Below are 20,608 nucleotides of genomic sequence, written 5' to 3' on the forward strand. Positions count from 1 at the left end.
GCGCTGCAAGGCGGAGGTAACTGCTTGCGTTGGGGAGCTTTGATTAATTAATACAGACTTGGTTTCTGCTCAATTGAATTGTGAGCATTCAGCAATATCCCAAAAACATGCGAAACAGTGCGGGAGAAAGAGAGATAGAGAGAGAGAGAGAGAGAGTGAGAGGGAGAGAGAGAAACCTCGTAAAGCAGCTCCACATCTTTCGTTGACCTCTGGAACACCGGATTAACGGGAATGTCGGAATCTAGATCTCTTTTTAACCTCTGTGCAGACGGGAAGAGAACTAGAAGAAGGGAAAGGAAAAGGGAAATGTTATTGAGGATAAATTAAGTATAATATCAAACACATTAATCCTCTATCAATGGCAACAATGAAAGGAAGACACGAGGAATTGCAGATGAGTAACTCTGCTGGTCAGGCGGCATCTGAGGAAGGGTCCCGACATGAAACGTCACCTATCCATGTTCTCCACAGATGCTGCCTGACCCACTGAGTTACTCCAGCACTCTGTGAAACGTCGCCTATCCATGTTCTCCACAGATGCTGCCTGACCCACTGAGTTACTCCAGCACTCTGTGAAACGTCACCTATCCATGTTCTCCACAGATGCTGCCTGACCCGCTGAGTTATGGTGCAGCAGCATCTATGGAGCGAAGGAAATAGGCAACGTTTCGGGGCCGAAATCCTTATGGAAATGGGCAACGTTTCGGGCCGAAACCCTTACGGGTTTCAGCCCGAAACGTTGCCTATTTCCTTAGCTCCAGAGATGCTGCTGCACCCGCTGAGTTACTCCAGCACTCTGTGTTATTTTTGTCTATTATATTTAATAGTTTCCTTTGAAAGACAAAGCTCATTGTAAAATGCAGAATTCGGGCCAATGTGAAGGGACTTTGCCAACACAGGAGAGAGGAAGGAACAGCCAGTATTGTCCCTGGAATTTTAACTTAACATAAAACCTCCAAGTTACGCTAGTGGCCAACAGTATCCGGCTGTGATACAACTTAGCAAAAGTGACCTTGAATGGATCCACTTGAACGTAAATCAAGACGGGAGCAGTGGTGCAATGCAACGAGAGTCAGAACACACAACATGGCAACAGTTCAACACAGGCACAGGCCCTTCAGCCCACTTGATGCCAAATAAACTGATCTCATGCTAAACTTGAACAACCAGGAGCGGAAAAGACTGCAGAGAGTTGTGACCACTGCCCAGTCCATCACCGGCAAGGATCCTATAGCGGAGCAAGATAGACCACTCCTGCTAACTGCAATGGGCTGACGTGTAGGGGTTAAGGGGTTGGACAGGCTAGATGCAGGAAGATTGTTCCCGATGTTAGGGAAGTCCAGGACAAGGGGTCACAGCTTAAGGATAAGGGGGAAATCCTTTAAAACTGAGATGAGGAGAACTTTTTTCACACAGAGAGTGGTGAATCTCTGGAACTCTCTGCCACAGAGGGTGGTTGAGGCCAGTTCATTGGCTATATTTAAGAGGGGAGTTAGATGTGGCCCTTGTGGCTAAAGGGATCAGGGGGTATGGAGAGAAGTCAGGTACGGGATACTGAGTTGGATGATCAGCCATGATCATATTGAATGGCGGTGCAGGCTCGAAGGGCCGAATGGCCTACTCCTGCACCTAATTTCTATGTTTCTATGTAGTACGCAACGGAGCGGAACGTGGGCCTTTTTTTCATCCATTTCAGTAACCGGACCCGACCCGACCCGCAGTGTAATCAACGTTGCGGGGGAACAGTTTGTGTTAATAAATTTAAATTCTGAAAATGAGGAGAAGATTTTTCCCAAAGAACTTTTATTTTTACGAGGATGTTTCCGTAACCGGCTTCCGTCTCCGCACCAGTATCTTTGCTCCGCTACGGGATCTTTGGTGCGGAGACGGAAGCCGGTTACGGAAATGGGGCCGAAAATGACCCGTGAATCTGCCCATGGCCGCACTACGTCTATTTCGTCGAGTGGACTATCTTGCTCGCTGTAGGGTCTTTGATCACCGGCTCTGACCTCTCCACCGTCGAAGGGATCTATCGCAGTCGCTGCCTCAAAAAGGCAGCCAGCATCATCAAAGCCCCACACCATCCTGGCCACACACTCATCTCTCCGCTGCCATCGGGAAGAAGGTACAGGAACCTGAAGACTGCAACGTCCAGGTTCAGGAACAGCTTCTTCCCTACAACCATCAGGCTGTTAAAAACGACAAACTCAAATAAGCTCTGAACTACAACAGACTATTATTATTATTGCACTATATTTGTTCATTTATTGAGTATGTGTGCATGTGTGTACACACAGTGAACTTTTATCCCCTGTTCTGTATTATGTTCACATATTCTGTTGTGCTGCAGTAAGCAAGAATTCGATTGTCCTATCTGGAACACATGACAATGAAACAGTCTTGACTAATCTAAAGTTAAATTAAACTAATCTCCTGTGCCTGCCTCCTCTGATCCATATCCCTACATTCCCTGCATATCCATGTGCCTTCCTAAAAGCCTCTAAAACACCACTATCGTATCTGCTTCCACCACCACCTCTGGCAGCGCGTTCCAGGCACCCACTGTGTGAAAAAACCTACCCCGCACATCTCCTTTAAACCTTGACCCCTCTCACCTTTACAGCTGGGCCCTCTAGTCTTTGACACTCCCACCCTGGGGAAAAAGTTCTACCCTATCTACGCCTCTCATGATGTTATATACTATATCATGTCTCCCCTCAGCCTCTGGCAATCCAGAGAAAATAGTCCAAGTACAACCTCTCCTTATAGCTGATATCCTCACAGCGATTTCCCCGACAACCATCAGGCTCTTGACCAACGTTCAAGAGGGAACTGCAGATGCTGGAAAATTGAAGGTAGACAAAAATGCTGGAGAAACTCAGCGGGTGCAGCAGCGTCTATGGAGCGAAGGAAATAGGCAACGTTTCAGGCCGAAACCCGGAAGGAAATAGGCAACGTATCCTCTCATCCTTCTAAACTCCAGAGTATACAAGCCCAGCTGCTCCATTCTCTCAGTATATGACAGTCCCGCCATCCCAGGAATTAACTTTGTAAACCTACACTGCACTCCCTCAATAGCAAGAATGTCCTTCCTCAAATTACGGGACCAAAACTGCACACAATACTCCAGGTGTGGTCTCACTAGGGCTCTGTACAACTGCAGAAGGACCTCTTTGCTCGTATATTCGATTCCTCTTGTTATAAAGGCCAACATGCCATTCGCTTTCTTCACTGCCTGCTGTACCTGCATGCTTACTTTCATAGACTGATGTACAAGGACCCCCAGATCCCGTTGTACTTCCCCTTTTCCCAACTTGACGCCATTTAGTAGGCTCCTGATCCCATCATGTCTTTTCTCCCCTCGCTGCAGTTGGGTGCTACGGCAGACCTGACACAGCGCTCACAGAAACCATTATCCCACAGCCAACAATATCATTTTGTTCAAGGGAAAATATTTCCTTCCACACAGGGCCAGGATCTGGAGCAGAGATCGCTTGCCAGAGTTACGATGAAATGAGGCTATTGCTTTCCACACTATGCTCACCTGTCAGACTATATCCATGACTGCATTGCGTTTGAATGACGTTTTCTTGGATGATATTGAGCAAGACCCAAATATAATCCATGGAATGATGTCAGGGAAAGATGCTTGAGCAACCTATTGGCATTCATCTAGAAATACCAACTGCAGACTGGGGTAATGGATCCAGGCTCCAAGCGGGGGACAATGCGCTGACAAACACTGCCGTTCTTACCAATGAATATATCTTATGGTCTTATAGAGGTGTATAAAATCACCAGAGGAATAAGTAAGTAAGTAAGTAAGTTTATTGGGCAAGTGGTCACATACAAGGAATTTGCCTTGGTGCTCCACCCACAAGTAACAACAAGTCAGTTACGAATGACTCAGAAAACACTAAACATTAAAAATAATAAAACATTATTAGATCAGGTAGACGCAGGGAGCCCAGAGCAGGGTAATCGAGGACCGGAGGACACAGGTTTAAGGTGAATGGGCAAAGATTTCATAGGAACCCGAGGGGCAACATTTTTACGATGTGTCTGGTACGAGCTGCCGGAGGAGTTAGCTGTGGCAGGGACTATCGCAACGTTTAAGAAACAGGTATATGGATAGGACATGTATCCTGGAGTCCAGAACCAGGGGCCACACACAGTTTAAGAATAAGGGGTAAGCTATTTAGAACGGAGACGAGGAAACACTTTTTCTCACAGAGAGTTGTGAGTCTGTGGAATTCTCTGCCTCAGAGGGCGATGGAGGCCGGTTCTCTGGATGCTTTCAAGAGAGGGCTAGACAGAGTGCTTAAAGATAATGGAGTCAGGGGAATATGGGAAGAAGGCAGGAACTGGGTACTGATTGGGGATGATCAGCCATTATCACGTTGAAAAGCGGTGCTGGCTCGAAGGGCCGAATGGCCTACTCCTGCACCTATTGTCTATGTCTATTGGGAGAGATTGGAATTGCATTGAGATTGAGATTGGACAGCATTGATCTGAAGAATGTAAGGGTGTAAATTAAATTGGGGTCAAATGCAGGCAGGTGGGACTAATATAGATGGGGTAGAATGGGCAGGTTGGGCCGAGCGGCCTGTTCCCACGGCAATATGACTATGACTCTATGAATAGATGGCACTATAAGTTTGATTCAGTTAATTTCAATGAATGTATTATTGTGAGGTTGTTATAAGTTTAAACATAATAAATAGCCTCCTTGGAGGTAATGTTGCCTTTAACCTTTGTCAACCTTTGACGGGGCCAGAGAAATCAATTCAAGTCTGTTTCACCTCCTCCTATAGCTCAAGTTCAGGCAGCATTTTGGTCAAATCTTCTGCAGCCTCTCCAAAGCCTCCACACCCTAAACCTTGCTCCCCTCACCTTTAAATTTAGTTTAGAGATACAGCGCAGAAACAGGCCCTTCGGCCCACCGGGTCCGTGCCGACCAGCGATACCCGCACATTAACTCCATCCTACACCCACTAGGGCCAATTTACCATTTACATTTACCAAGCCAATTCACCTACAAACCTGCACGTCTTTGGAGTGTGGGAGGAAACCGAAGATCTCGGAGGAAACCCACGCAGATCACGTGGAGAACGTGCAAACTCCGTACAGACAGCACCCGTAGTCGGGATCGAACCCGGGTCTCCGGCGCGGCATTCGCTGTAAGGCAGCAACTCTACCGCTGCACCACCGTGACCGCCCAAATCTATGCCCACTGCGCAGTGCCATGTCCACCCTGGGAGAAAGGTTCTGACTGTTGACCCTAGCGACACCTCTCATCATTTAGTTTTTAATGGGAGTAAGAGCATGGTAGAGAGGGGAGGTCTCTGGGACGGTCGGTGCTATCGTTGGAGAGACCAGACCGCTTGGTCAAGCGTCCTAATTGGTTACACACGTCCTTAGTCCATGAAACTGGACAGATGATGAGGAGGAGAAGGTAGACACAAAATGCTAGAGTAACTCAGCAGGGCAGGCATCATCTCTGGAGGGAAGAAATGGGTGACGTTTCAGGTCGAGATCTTTCTTTGGACCGAGGGGAGAGGGAAGCGAGAGATATGGAAGGATAAGGTGTGAAAAACGAGAGATCAAAGGTGATGAAGATCCCTTGGTTGAAGTTGGGACCACCTGTGCCTCTGCTAGGCTCCAGTCCAGGTGCCTCTTGCTGCCAGGTTTGTCCTCGTCCACAACTCGGATAGGATTAGGCTGTCAGTTAGCAGCAGCAAGCATGGACGATGAGAAACTTGTAGCCCCAAAGTCAGCCCAATCTCCCCGCACCCCCGTAACTCCTGGCAGCAAGTTGCAGAAGCACATCTGCATTTCGGGCGGAGAGTTGGAAACGTCTTTGATCTCAGCTGCTCCCTGCCTGTTCTCGAAGCATAAACATAGATTGCAGAACAGTACAGCACGGGAACAGGCCCTTCAGCGGGCAATGTCTGTGCCGAACACGGTGCCAAGATCTCCGCTGCCTGTCCACGATGACTTGGCTGGTTGCAATAACTTGTCAGATCATTTAAGTTTTATGTAATGAATGCACAGAACCCATCTCTGTGCACCATCAACTACCTACTCACCTGCTCGCACTAAGACTTCTGGAGATTTGCAATGATCCTGGATTATTGATTTAACTTATTGATTTTTAAAGTGTATTATATTAGCTTGTGTTTTCATAGAAACATAGAAACATAGAAATTAGGTGCAGGAGTAGAGGCCATTCGGCCCTTCGAGCCTGCACCGCCATTCAATATGATCATGGCTGATCATCCAACTCAGTATCCTGTACCTGCCTTCTCTCCATACCCCCTGATCCCCTTGGCCACAAGGGCCACATCTAACTCCCTCTTAAATATAGCCAATGAACTGTGGCCTCAACTACCCTCTGTGGCAGAGAGTTCCAGAGATTCACCACTCTCTGTGTGAAAAAAGTTCTCCTCATCTCGGTTTTAAAGGATTTCCCCCTTATCCTTAAGCTGTGACCCCTTGTCCTGGACTGTTCAGGCCTTGTGTTATACTGCTGCAAGTAAGAATGTTATTATTGTGTTTTAGGAACACATGACAATTAAACCCTTTTTGACCACATTTTTAATTGCTCTCTTAAAAGAGCCTGTCCCACTTAGGTGATTTTTTGGACCACTACAGGCGACTAGACTACATGGTCACCTGTACGGTCGTGAGTCGTCTCCTCAGTCGCCCAAAGAGTTGTAGTGTCTTTCTGGTCACCGCTGGATTTTCAACATGTTGAATAATTTTCGGAGACAGTCGGCGACAGTGTGTTTAACGCCAATGAGCGTAGCGTGACTCCTCCTGACAAACGTGCTGTTGTAGTTGGTGCTGGTGTTCGTTTGGGGTTTAATTTGTTGTTAAAGGAATGATTCTATTTCAAATTTTATGTCGAAGGAGGGGGTCCAGTCGCTGTTTTTTCAGCGACCTGCTACGACTGTGACAGTCGCCTAAAAATAGCCTAAGTGGGACAGGCCCTTTAGTGTGAAACCTTTGCCACTTGGGGTTAGTTTTAGGGCAATGATTTCAAGTTTTTTTTTGCCTGAATTCAGGAGAAAGAAACATCAGGGGGCCTAGTGGTTTTACAATGCCGCACTACATCAGAATTACCCAGAGAAGGGCCCCGACTACAAACATCAACTGTCCTTTCCCTCCACAGATGCTGACTGACCATTTGAGTTTCTCCAGCACTCTGTGTTCCGTTCAGAATGACCCATCTGACTGATGCGTACAGAATAACTACTGACTGATCAAGGAAGGACATTATTGCCATAGAGGGAGTGCAGAGACGGTTCACCAGACTGATTCCTGGGATGTCAGGACTGTCTTATGAAGAAAGACTGGATAGACTTGGTTATACTCTCTAGAATTTAGAAGATTGAGAGGGGATCTTATAGAAACTTACAAAATTCTTAAGGGGTTGGACAGGTTAGATGCAGGAAGATTGTTCCCGATGTTGGGGAAGTCCAGGACAAGGGGTCACAGCTTAAGGATAAGGGGGAAATCCTTTAAAACCGAGATGAGGAGAACTTTTTTCACACAGAGAGTGGTGAATCTCTGGAATTCTCTGCCACAGAGGGTAGTTGAGGCCAGTTCATTGGCTATATTTAAGAGGGAGTTAGATGTGGCCCTTGTGGCTAAGGGGATCAGGGGGTATGGAGAGAAGGCAGGTATGGGATACTGAGTTGGATGATCAGCCATGATCATATTGAATGGCGGTGCAGGCTCGAAGGGCCGAATGGCCTACTCCTGCACCTAATTTCTATGTTTCTATGTATGTTTCTATCAATGGATTGAAAGATACTGCGTGGAAGTCGGCCCTTTGTAGTTTAGTTTAGTTTAGTTTAGTTTAGTTTAGAGATACAGCGTGGAAACAGACCCACTGGCCCACTGGGTCCCCGCTGGCTATTGACCTGCAAACCTGTATATTATTTGGAGTGTGGGAGGAAACCGGAGCACCCGGAGAAAACCCACGCGGTCACAGGGAGAACGTATAAATCCCGTACAGACAGCACCCGTAGTCAGGATCGAACCTGGGTCCCTGGCGCTGTGAGGCTGCAGTTTTACCACTGCACCACCGTGCCACTAGCAGTATAACATGGCAGAGGGAGTATTTTGAGAAGATAGACACAAAATGTTGGAGTAACTCAGCGGGGACAGGCAGCATCTCTGGAGAGAAGGAATGGGTGACGTTTCGGGTTCAGACTCGACTCGAAATGTCACCCATTCCTTCTCTCCAGAGATGCTGCCTGTCCCGCTGAGTTACTCCAGTGTTTTGTGTCTATAACCATATAACCATATAACCATATAACAATTACAACACGGAAACAGGCCATCTCAGCCCTACAAGTCCGTGCCGAACAAATTTTTTTTCCCCTTAGTCCCACCTGCCTGCACTCATACCATAACCCTCCATTCCCTTCTCATCCATATGCCTATCCAATTTATTTTTAAATGATACCAATGAACCTGCCTCCACCACTTCCACTGGAAGCTCATTCCACACCGCTACCACTCTCTGAGTAAAGAAGTTCCCCCTCATATTACCCCTAAACTTCTGTCCCTTCATTCTGAAGTCTATCTTCGATTTGAACCAGCATCTGCAGCTGCTTCTGACACATTTTGAGAAACTCTCTGACCAAGAGTGTCTGCTGAGTCATGGCATTTCCCCCCCTCTCCCCCCCCCCCCCCCCCCCCCCCCCCCCTCCCCTCCCTCCACCCTCCCTGTTCAACCACCAGAGGTAAAATATTAGCCGTGTCTCCTGGACTCCTGCAATGATTCAGTGGGCGAATGCTACACATTAACTAACCTCAGCAGGCCAATAGTGCAAACAGTGTCCACCCCTCTCTGCAAACAGCGAGGCATTGAGTGGCTGGCTACCCGCCTGGCGTGACATGCCGACTCCGCCCGGGAAAAGATGATGCACGTCAAGTAGGGAAAGTACCCAGAGCCACGGCCATCCCCCTCATAGAACAAGCAGCACCTTGTACATGGGGTGCCGCCAGCTGGCACCAGACACCAGTGCCTGGGACAACGCCCTTCCTGGCTGAACCTCCAGCGCGGAGAAATCTCTCTTTATGGAACGCCCGGAATTCAGCAAGTACAAAGTGGAGCTAGTCAAAATAATTATATCACAATATCTCAAATAGCTCATAGAAACATAGAAACATAGCAAATAGGTGCAGGAGGAGGCCATTCGGCCCTTCGAGCCAGCACCGCCATTCATTGTGATCATGGCTGATCGTCCCCTATCAATAACCCGTGCCTGTCTTCTCCCCATATCCCTTGACTCCACTAGTCCCTAGAGCTCTATCGAACTCTCTCTTAAATCCATCCAGTGACTTGGCCTCCACTGCCCTCTGTGGCAGGGAATTCCACAGATTCACAACTCTCTGGGTGAAAAAGTTTTTTTCTCACCTCAGTCTTAAATGGCCTCCCTTTTATTCTAGGATCAAATAAAATATATCAGATCCAATCAGCAGATCAACAAAGACTCATCGGGCAGAAGGTACAGAAGCTTGAAAGCGCGGACCACCAGACTCAGGAACAGCTTCTTCCCCTCTGTTATCCGGCTTCTGAACAACCCTTCCATAAGCTAGGCCCCTGCGATTCACCTCTACCCCATTGTGGACAATGGACTTTGTCTGTGGAACTGCTGCGCTACAATGCTGAGAACTAGATTCTGCACTCTGTATCTCCCCGTTTGCTCTACCTATTGTATTCGAGTTTGGCCTGATTGTAACATCTATGTATAGAATTATCTGATCTGTGTCGGAAAGAATTGCAGATGCTGGTTGGTAGACACAAAGTGCTGGAGTAACTCAGCGGGTGAGGCAGCATCTCTGGAGAGAAGGAATGGGTGACGTTTCGGGTCGAGGTGTGAAGAGGGAGTATACTAATCTCTTATGTGGAACCTTGTCGAAAGCCTTACAAAATTCTTAAGGGGTTGGACAGGCTAGATGCAGGAAGATTATTCCCGATAGAAACATAGAACCATAGAAATTAGGTGCAGGAGTAGGCCATTCGGCCCTTCGAGCCTGCACCGCCATTCAATATGATCATGGCTGATCATCCAACTCAGTATCCCGTACCTGCCTTCTCTCCATACCCCCTGATCCCCTTAGCCACAACGGCCACATCTAACTCCCTCTTAAATATAGCCAATGAACTGGCCTCAACTACCCTCTGCGGCAGAGAGTTCCAGAGATTCACCACTTTGTGTGAAAAAAGTTCTTCTCATCTCGGTTTTAAAGGATTTCCCCCTTATCCTTAAGCTGTGACCCCTTGTCCTGGACTTCCCCAACATCGGGAACAATCTTCCTGCATCTAGCCTGTCCAACCCCTTAAGAATTTTGTAAGTTGGGGAAGTCCAGAACAAGGGGTCACAGTTTAAGGATAAGAGGGAAGTCTCTTAGGACCGAGATGAGAAAATCATTTTTTACACAGATTGGTGAATCTGTGGAATTCTCTGCCACAGAAGGTAGTTGAGGCCACAGTTCATTGGCTATATTTAAGAGGGAATTAGATGTGGCCCTTGTGGCTAAAGGGATCACGGGGTATGGAGGGGACGCAGGGATGGGATACTGAGTTGGATGATCAGCCATGATCTTATCGAATGGCGGAGTAGACTCGACGGGCTGAATGGCCTAATTCTGTTCCTATCACTGATTAGCTTATGGATCTCCAATTAGTGACGTCCTCGTGAGCTCAAGATGTGGTAACGAGCGACCCTGATGTCTGCAAGGGCCAGCGGTTTTATGACCAGAGGGCAAGGACGGACGTACATGAGATGAAGTGAGCACATTATTCTTTTATTGATGCAGGTGATATCGTCACTGCATTTGCAGCCACGTGCGTGAATGATTCACCGTGGCAGCCTCCTGCTTTTCTAGCGATTGTGAATTAATTGAGTTCCTCATTGGTATTTTCATTATTGATCGCCGTCTGGGATAATCTGCAAGTGGAACATTGATTATTCTTGAGGGGAGAGCGAGATCAGATCAGAGCTGTGTTTTAAAAAGCGTTTATCGGGCGCAAGCGCGGCACGGTGGCGCAGCAGTAGAATAGTGGCAGAGAGACCCCAGTTCGATCCTGACCTCTACCTTAGCATCTATGGAGCAAAGGAATAGGTGACGTTTCGGGTCGAGACCCTTCCGGGTCTCGACCCGAAACGTCACCTATTCCTTCGCTCCATAGATGTTGCCTCACCTGCTGAGTTTCACCAGCATTTTTATCTACCTTCAATTTTTCTTAAACAGGAGAAACATAGACAATAAGTGCAGGAGTAGAGGCCATTCAGCCCTTCGAGCCTGCACCGCCATTCAATATGATCATGGCTGATCATCCAACTCAGTATCCCGTATCTCCCTTCTCTCCATACCCCCTGATCCCTTTAGCCACAAGGGCCACATCTAACTCCCTCTTAAATATAGCCAATGAACTGTGGCCTCGACTACCCTCTGTGGCAGAGAATTCCAGAGATTCACCACTCTCCGTGTGAAAAATGTAGCCAGCCACTCAATGCCTCGCTGTTTGCAGAGAGGGGTGGACACTGTTTGCACTATTGGCCTGCTGAGGTTAGTTAATGTGTAGCATTCGCCCACTGAATCATTGCAGGAGTCCCCTTATCCTTAAGCTGTGACCCCTTGTTCTGGACTTCCCCAACATCGGGAACAATCTTCCTGCATCTAGCCTGTCCAACCCCTTCAGAATTTTGTAAGTTTCTATAAGATCCCCCCTCAATCTTCTAAATTCTAGCGAGTACAAGCTGAGTCTATCCAGTCTTTCTTCATATGAAAGTCCTGACATCCCAGGAATCAGTCTGGTGAACCTTCTCTGTACTCCCTCTATGGCAATAATGTCTTTCTTCAGATTAGGAGACTAAAACTGTACGCAATACTCCAGGTGTGGTCTCGCCAAGACCTTGTACAACTGCAGTAGAACCTCCCTGCTCCTATACTCAAATCCTTTTGCTATGAATGCTAACATACCATTCGCATCTAGCCTGTCCAACCCCTTAAGAATTTTGTAAGTTTCTATAATAGACAATAGGTGCAGGAGTAGGGCATTCGGCCCATCGAGCCAGCACCGCCATTCAATGTGATCATGGCTCAATCTTCTAGATTCTAAACATCGAAACATCTAACACAGTTCTGAAAACAAAATGATTGTCAAAATGTTGCTACGGAGTTTGTACGTTCTCCCCGTGGCCGTGTGGGTTTTCTCCGGGTGCTCCGGTTTCCTCCCACACTCCAAAGACGTGCAGCTTTGTAGGGAAATTAGCTCTGGTAAATTGTCCCTAGTGTGTGTAGGGTGTAGTGTATGGACGGGATAATCGCTGGTCGGGGCTGATTCGATGGGCCGAACGGGATATTTCAACATTGTATCTTCAAAACTAAAAGTTTAATAAATAGAACACAGGTCAGTGCAGCACAAGAACAGACCCTTTGGCCTGTAATGTACACACTGGAATTTAGAAAGATGAGAGGGTATCTTATTGAAACATATAAGATTATTAAGGGATTGGACACACTAGAGGCAGGAAACATGTTCCCGATGTTGGGGGAGTCCAGAACCAGGGGCCACAGTTCAAGCATAGGGGGTTGGCCATTCTGAACGGAACGTTGCCTATTTCCTTCAGGGTTTCGGCCGAAAACATTGCCTATTTCCTTCGCTCCATAAATGCTGCTGCACCCGCTGAGTTTCTCCAGCACTTTTGTCCACCTTCTGCTTCCATGCTGTATCTCTACACCAAACAAAACTAAGCTAAAGCTGCATGCAATGGTTTAAACCAGCTCGTGAAGTGAACCTCAGGTGAATGTTAGGACCAAGACTGTTAAGGTTGTTAACATAGATAAAATTGTTAAGGGTTTGGACACACTAGAGGTAGGAAACAGGAGAGCTAGATAGGGTTCTTAAAGATAGCGGAGTCAGGGGATATGGGGAGAAGGCAGGAACGGGGTACTGATTGTGGATGATCAGCCATTATCACAATGAATGGTGGTGCTGGCTCGAAGGGCCGAATGGCCTACTCCTGCACCCATTGTCTATTGTCTATTGTCTATCATGTCTGTGCTGAACAGGATGCCACGGCTAACTCTCATCTACCTGTGTAGGGAGTGGATGAGAAAGTGGGATGTATGCCTTATAGCAGCCAGAGTCCTGGGTTCGATCCTGACCACGGGTGCTGTCTGTACGGAGTCTGCACACTCTCCCCGTGACCTGCGTGGGTTTTCTCCGGGAGCTCCGGTTTCCTCCCACACTCCAAAGACGTGCAGGTTTGTAGGTTAATTGGCTTGGCGTAAATGTAAAAATTGTCCCTAGTGTGTGTAGGATAGTGTTAGCGTGCGGGGATCGCTGGTCGGCACGGACTCGGTGGGCCGAAGGGCCTGATTCTGTGCCGTATCTCTCAACTAAACTAAAGTAAGTTCAGTGCAAGTGGGGAAAATTCCAATCACTGCAGGTTGTGGCAGCGCAGAAAGAAAATGAACCAGGTCCTTGGGTTTATTTCCATGGAATCAACAAAGGAGAGAGCTATTGTGTTAAACTTGGGCTGAACTTCAGAACAAACACAATCGGTGCACTGTGCAATGTTACCAAATATGTTACAGGGGCTCTGGGGAAGGTGCAGAACATATTTAAAAGAAAGTTTCCAGAATGATCAGGTCATTGTTAGAGTATTTCTGGCCTGATGGAGATCATTAAACTACAAAGTACTCTGAGGCAAGACAGAGAGTGGGGAGCAGTGTACGCTGGAAGTCATTGTTATAATACAGAGAATTAGAGTCAAGAGTGAAAACTCAATTCCGCAGATTCCTCTCAGCCTTACTCTGCTCCAAGACTCCTGTGTTTTTGTACTTGCCCTAATACCATCGACTGCTCTGGAAACAGATGCCTGAGGCAACAGAGCCTGGCCAAGGTACTGCAGCAAGCCCAGACGATAAGCTGTAAGGCTCCAGACATAATGGGAATGCCTTAAATATATCATATGCCTTCAACATGCCCTAATCGTGCAGCGGCTAGACTAGTGAACAAAGGTCACACTGAGGGCATGACATGGAGTTGTGTGATTAACGTTACATTGCCATGTAGAGATGGTGTGTGGAGGCATAGAGACATACAGCACGGAAACAGGCCCTTCGGCCCAACTCGCCTATGTTGACCAAGATGCCCCATCTACACTACTCCCACCGACCCGTGCTTGGTCCATAATCCCTCTAAACCGCACGGTGGCGCAGCGGTAGAGTTGATACCTTATAGTGCTTTCAGCTCTAGAGACCCGAAACGCTACCTATTCCTGCGCTCCATAGATGCCGCTGCACCCGCTGAGTTTCTCCAGCATTTTTGTGTACCTTCGATTTTCCAGCACCTGCAGTTCCTTCTTGAATGCAAAGTCCGATCAAGGATAGTCCGAGGGTCACCAAAGAGGTAGATAGTAGTACAGCACTGCTCTCTGGTTGTGGTGGGACGGTTCAAGTTCAATATGGTCATAAGTGATACGAGTAGAATTAGGCCATTCGGCCCATCAAGTCTACTCCCACGTTCAATCATGGCTGGTCTATCTCTCCCTCCTAACCCCATTCCCCTGCCTTCTCCCCATAACCTCTGACACCTGTACTAATCAAAAATCTATCTATCTCTGCCTTAAAAAACGGCCACTGATCTGGCCTCCACAGCCTTCTGCTGCAAAGAATTCCACAGATTCACCGGAGATTCCTTATTCATTCACGGGAGGCCGTTGTCCCAGGCAACAGGGACATTTACTGTCATTCCCCTATCACTCCCCAAGGCTATTTAAAAACCAGGCGCATTGATTAGTCTGGAGTCCCATGAAACCATTGATTATTTGGACGTTGCTGAGGCCGATGAGATTCAATGACAAACTGCTGTTTTCAGGGTTATTGTTGACGAGACGAGCTTTACCCTTTCACTCCTATGCTGTTTGGTTTGGATTAGTTTTGTTTTAGAGATACAGCGTGGAAACAGGCCCTTCGGCCCCACCGAGTCCATGCCGACCTATGACCAATGGTCTGCCGTACACGAGTTCTATCCCGCAATTTACAGACGGCCAATTAACCTACAAAGCGGCACGTCTTTGGAGTGTGGGAGGAAAGGTGGCGCGACTCTCGTCAGCAGCGGCCTCTGCAGCCCGTCCGCGTTTTTATTATTTTTTGTCTATGTTTCTATATAGTTTTTGTTATTTTTTGTTGGGGTGTGTGTGTGAGGGGGTGTGTGTGGGTGGGGTGTGGGTCAGAGGGGGGGGGGGGGGTGGGGTGGGAGGGAGGGGGTAACTTTTAAATCTCTCCCTGCACGGGAGACCCGACCTTTTCTTGTCGGGTCTCCGTTGTCGTTGAGGAGCGGCCTCCAACAGGAGAAGACCGGGGACTCTGGTGCCGACGACTCACCTCACCGTCGCGGAGCTGGCCGAGTCCGGAGCGGGTGGAGCGGTGGTGGAGCGCTGCTGCTGCTGCTGCTGCAGCCCGACCTCCGGAGGCTGCAACTGCGGGTCTGGCGGACGGCGGCACCGGGAGCCCGCGGGTCCCTGGGGGGAGACCGCTTTTCAGGGCTCTCGCAACGGCGACTTCCCCCGCCCGAGTTGCGGGGTCGAAGAGCTCCTGGAGCGGGGCCTGACATCACCGCCCCGCGCGGCTTGGAATGGCCGCGGAACTCTGAGAGCGCACGCCGGGGGCTCTAACATCAAGACCCGGTGTGCGACCTTGCACCACCCGGCGTGGCTTTAATGGCCGCGGGACAATCGCCATCGCCAGCCGGGGGCTTTGACTTTGACTCAGACATCGGGGGGGGGGGGGGGGAGTGCAGTGGAGAGATCATTTTTTTTGGCCTTCCATCACAGCTATGTGAAGGATGTTTATGTAAATTATGTTGTGTCTTGGGTCTATTTGTTTGTAATGTATGGCTGCAGAAACGGCATTTCGTTTGGGCCTCAAGGGGTCCAAATGACAATTAAATTGAATCTTGAATCTTGAATCTTGAAACCAGAGCACCTGGAGGAAACCCACATGGTCACAGGGGGAACGTGCAAACTCCGGGCAGACAGCGCCCGTAGCCAGGATCGAACCTGGGTCTCTGGCGCTGTGACGCAGTGGTTCTACCTGCTGCGCCACCCTGCTGCACTGTGCTATGGTCTATGTAAATACAAACTTGATGCCCATCAGATCCGTAGAGATAGAACACTGCAATTCCATAATGTATCATTCATGGCGTAGTTTTAAGGTGAGGGGGGCAAAGTTTAAAGGAGATGTGTGGGGCGAATGTTCTACACAGAGGGTGGTGGGTGCCTGGAACGCGCTGCCAGGGGTGGTGGTGGAGGCAGATACGATGGTGGTGTTTAAAAGGCTTTTGGATAGGCACATGGATATGCCGGGAATGGAGGGATATGGATATGGATCACCTGCAGGCAGAGGAGACTAGTTTAACATTGTGGGCTGAAGGGCCTATTCCTGTGCTGTGCTGTTCTATGTACATTAGGTTTCGTGGCAGGATGGTGCAGTGGTAGACCTGATGCCTTACAGCACCAGAGATCCGGGTTCTGTCTGTACAGAGTTTGTACCGTCTCCCTGTAACCACATGGGTTTCCGCAGGGTGCTCCAGTTTCCTCCCACACTCCAAAGACAAACAGGTTTATAAACACTTTGATAAATTGTGAATTGTCCCTAGTGTGTGTGGGATTGGGCTTGTGTAAGCGGTGATCACAGGATGGCACAAGCTGGGTGGGAACGTTAACTCACTGTATGTCTAAACTAAACTAACTAAAGCAAAGTAAAGCAAACTAGACTAGACTAGACTGAACTAGACAAGACTAGACTAAACTAGACTAGACTAAACTAGACTAGACTAGACTAGACTACACTAAACTAGACTAGACTAGACTAAACTAAACTAGACTAGACTAGACTAAACTAGACTAGACTAGACTAAACTAGACTAGACTAGACTAAACTAGACTAGACTAGACTAAACTAGACTAGACTAGACTAGACTAAACTAGACTATAGACTAGACTAAACTAGACTAGACTAGACTAGACTACACTAAACTAGACTAGACTAGACTAAACTAAACTAGACTAGACTAAACTAGACTAGACTAGACTAAACTAGACTAGACTAGACAAGACTAAACAAGACTAGACTAGACTAGACTAAACTAGACTAAACTAGACTAGACTAGACTAGACTAGACTAGACTAGACTAAACTAGACTAGACTAAACTAGACTAGACTAACTAGACTAGACTAGACTAGACTAGACTAAACTAAACTAGACTAAACTAGACTAGACTAAACTAGACTAAACTAGACTAGACTAGACTAAACTAGACTAGACTAAACTAGACTAAACTAGACTAGACTAAACTAAACTAAACTAGACTAAACTAGACTAGACTAAACTAGACTATAGACTAGACTAGACTAAACTAGACTAGACTAGACTAAACTAGACTAAACTAGACTAGACTAGACTAAACTAGACTAATCTAGACTAGACTAAACTAAACTAGACTAGACTAGACTAGACTAGACTAGACTAAACAAGACTAAACTAGACTAGACTAGACTAGACTAGACTAAACAAGACTAAACTAGACTAGACTAGACTAGACTAGACTAAACTAGACTAAACTAGACTAGACTAAACTAGACTAGACTAGACTAGACTAGACTAGACTAAACTAGCTAGACTAGACTAAACTAGACTATAGACTAGACTAGACTAAACTAAACTAGACTAAACTAGACTAGACTAGACTAGACTAGACTAAACTAGACTAAACTAGACTAGACTAGACTAGACTAGACTAAACTAAACTAGACTAGACTAGACTAGACTAGACTAATCTAAACTATGAATTAAACTAAGCTAAACAAATTTAAATGAACCACCTGCGGCTTGCTTTGTACTTGGTGTGTAGTGGCCACACTGGGCAGTTGCAACAGTGACAGACGGCAGATCTGGAGCCCACTTGTAATTGTTTTCCTGGTGAATTCTTGGCGGTGGGTTTTTGCGAAGTTATTTGTTCCCAGCAGCGATGTACCCACAGAGAGGGGCGGGTGTGTGTTTTGCTTCCAGACAATGGAACATCTAGCACAGTGATTTGTCACGGGATGGAGATGGGCAGTGAAGGGTGGAGACGTGGCCGGCATGATGTTTAATAAAATGTATTAAAGAGAGAGTTATATCTTGCTCTTAGGGCTAATGGAACCAGGGGATATGGGGAGAAGGCAGGAACGGGGTACTGATTGTGGATGATCAGCCATGATCACATTGAATGGCAGGGCTGGCTCGAAGGGCCGAATGGCCTCCTCCTGCACCTATTGTCTATGTTTCTCTAAAGGTCACTGGTGTGCTGGTGATATATGAATGCAACATATCTTCACAGCTAGGACAGGCAGCATCTCTGGAGAGAAGGAACGGGTGATGTTTCGGGTCGAGACCCTTCTTCAGGATGCAACCCGAAACGTCACCCATTCCTTCTCCCCAGAGATGCTGCCTGTCCCGCTGAGTTACTCCAACTGTTTGTGTCTGGCTTTGATGTAAACCAGCATCTTGTACACAGACGATTAAGGATTGTTTACAGTGGCAGGGAACATTCTTACAGCTGCTGGGAAGAACAGTGGCAGAATTCCAGTCAGTGGTTCCAAGCCATTCCGAGCAATGATTCCCTCTCATCCTTCCCATCTTATCCTCACCAAGATAAGTAAACACAGGTCCATCAGTGCAAATGTCTACAGCATGTTCCCTGACCCTACTAACAGACAAGTCACATCTCTGACTGCTCACCCAGCCAATGATCCTGCTATTAATAGAAACATAGAAACATAGAAACATAGAAATTAGGTGCAGGAGTAGGCCATTCGGCCCTTCGAGCCTGCACCGCCATTCAATATGATCATGGCTGATCATCCAACTCAGTATCCCGTACCTGCCTTCTCTCCATACCCTCTGATCCCCTTAGCCACAAGGGCCACATCTAACTCCCTCTTAAATATAGCCAATGAACTGGCCTCAACTACCCTCTGTGGCAGAGAGTTCCAGAGATTCACCACTCTCTGTGTGAAAAAAGTTCTTCTCATCTCGGTTTTAAAGGATTTCCCCCTTATCCTTAAGCTGTGACCCCTTGTCCTGGACTTCCCCCAACATCGGGAACAATCTTCCTGCATCTAGCCTGTCCAACCCCTTAAGAATTTTGTAAGTTTCTATAAGATCCCCTCTCAATCTCCTAAATTCTAGAGAGTATAAACCAAGTCTATCCAGTCTTTCTTCATAAGACAGTCCTGACATCCCAGGAATCAGTCCGGTGAACCGTCTCTGCACTCCCTCTATGGCAATAATGTCCTTCCTCAGATTTGGAGACCAAAACTGTACGCAATACTCCAGGTAAAATACTCCACTAAAACTAAACTAAATAAACTAAAATAGTTTTTACCCCACTGCTATAAAAGCACTAAATGTAGCCGCCAAGGAACGCAGGGGCGAGACATACTAAGGGACTGTGGTACACTGTGAAATCGACAGAAGGATGGAGGGTTGGGTGTTTATGCGTGGAGCTATTTTCGTGATATTTATTTTAGTTGTTTATCATTTAATATTTTACCTTGTATGTATCGTTAGCTTTTAGAAATGTTTGAATGGTGCACTGACTGGCTGACATTTTTAAATTTCGTTGTACATGGTTCATGTTACATAGAAACATAGAAACATAGAAATTAGGTGCAGGAGTAGGCCATTCGGCCCTTCGAGCCTGCACCGCCATTCAATATGATCATGGCTGATCATCCAACTCAGTATCCCGTACCTGCCTTCTCTCCATACCCCCTGATCCCCTTAGCCACAAGGGCCACATCTAACTCCCTCTTAAATATAGCCAATGAACTGGCCTCAACTACCTTCTGTGGCAGAGAATTCCAGAGATTTACCACTCTCTGTGTGAAAAAAGTTCTTCTCATCTCGGTTTTAAAGGACTTCCCCCTTATCCTTAAGCTGTGACCCCTTGTCCTGGACTTCCCCAACCTCGGGAAAAATCTTCCTGCATCCTGCATCTAGCATCTAGTTACAATGACAATAAAGAAACTATTCTATTCTATTCTCCAGATTAATCTTTCATCCATGTTAAGGACATTGATCTGATGAAAGGTGGTGGTTATCCTCGGGAGAGTCGAGGACTAGAGGTCACAGCCTCAGAAGTAAAGGACCTTCTTTTAGGAAGGAGATGAAGAGAAATGTCTTTGATTAAAGAGGGTGGTGAATCTGTGGAATTCTTTGCCACAGACGGCTGTGGAGGCCACGTCATCGGGTACTTTTAAGGCAGAGATAGATAGATTCTTGATCAGTACGGGTGTCGGGGTTATGGGGAGAAGGCAGGAGAATGGGATTGAGAGGGAAAAAAGCCGAAACCCTGTAGGAAATAGGCAACGTTTTGGGCCGAAACCCGGTAGGGTTTCGGCCCGAAACGTTGCCTATTTCCTTCGCTCCATAGATGCTGCTGCACCCGCTGAGTCTGGATTCAGCCATGATTGAATGGCGGAGTAGACTTGATGGGCCGAATGGCCTATTTCTGCTCCTATCACTTAT

At 47.2% G+C, this 20,608-nt stretch overlaps 1 protein-coding gene across 1 annotated transcript in view; it reads right to left on the bottom strand.

Annotated features, from left to right (window-relative positions):
• Positions 1-20,608, bottom strand: part of LOC129706083 (protein FAM180A) — a 31,002-nt gene that overhangs the window by 8,027 nt on the left and 2,367 nt on the right. The window contains exon 2 of the mRNA XM_055650053.1: positions 177-280. Within this exon, the coding sequence (XP_055506028.1) occupies positions 177-280 (104 nt within the window). The remainder of the gene's footprint in view (positions 1-176; positions 281-20,608) is intronic.

Source organism: Leucoraja erinacea, chromosome 19 (genome assembly GCF_028641065.1).
Source record: "Leucoraja erinacea ecotype New England chromosome 19, Leri_hhj_1, whole genome shotgun sequence".
NCBI classification, from domain to species: Eukaryota; Metazoa; Chordata; class Chondrichthyes; order Rajiformes; family Rajidae; genus Leucoraja; species Leucoraja erinaceus.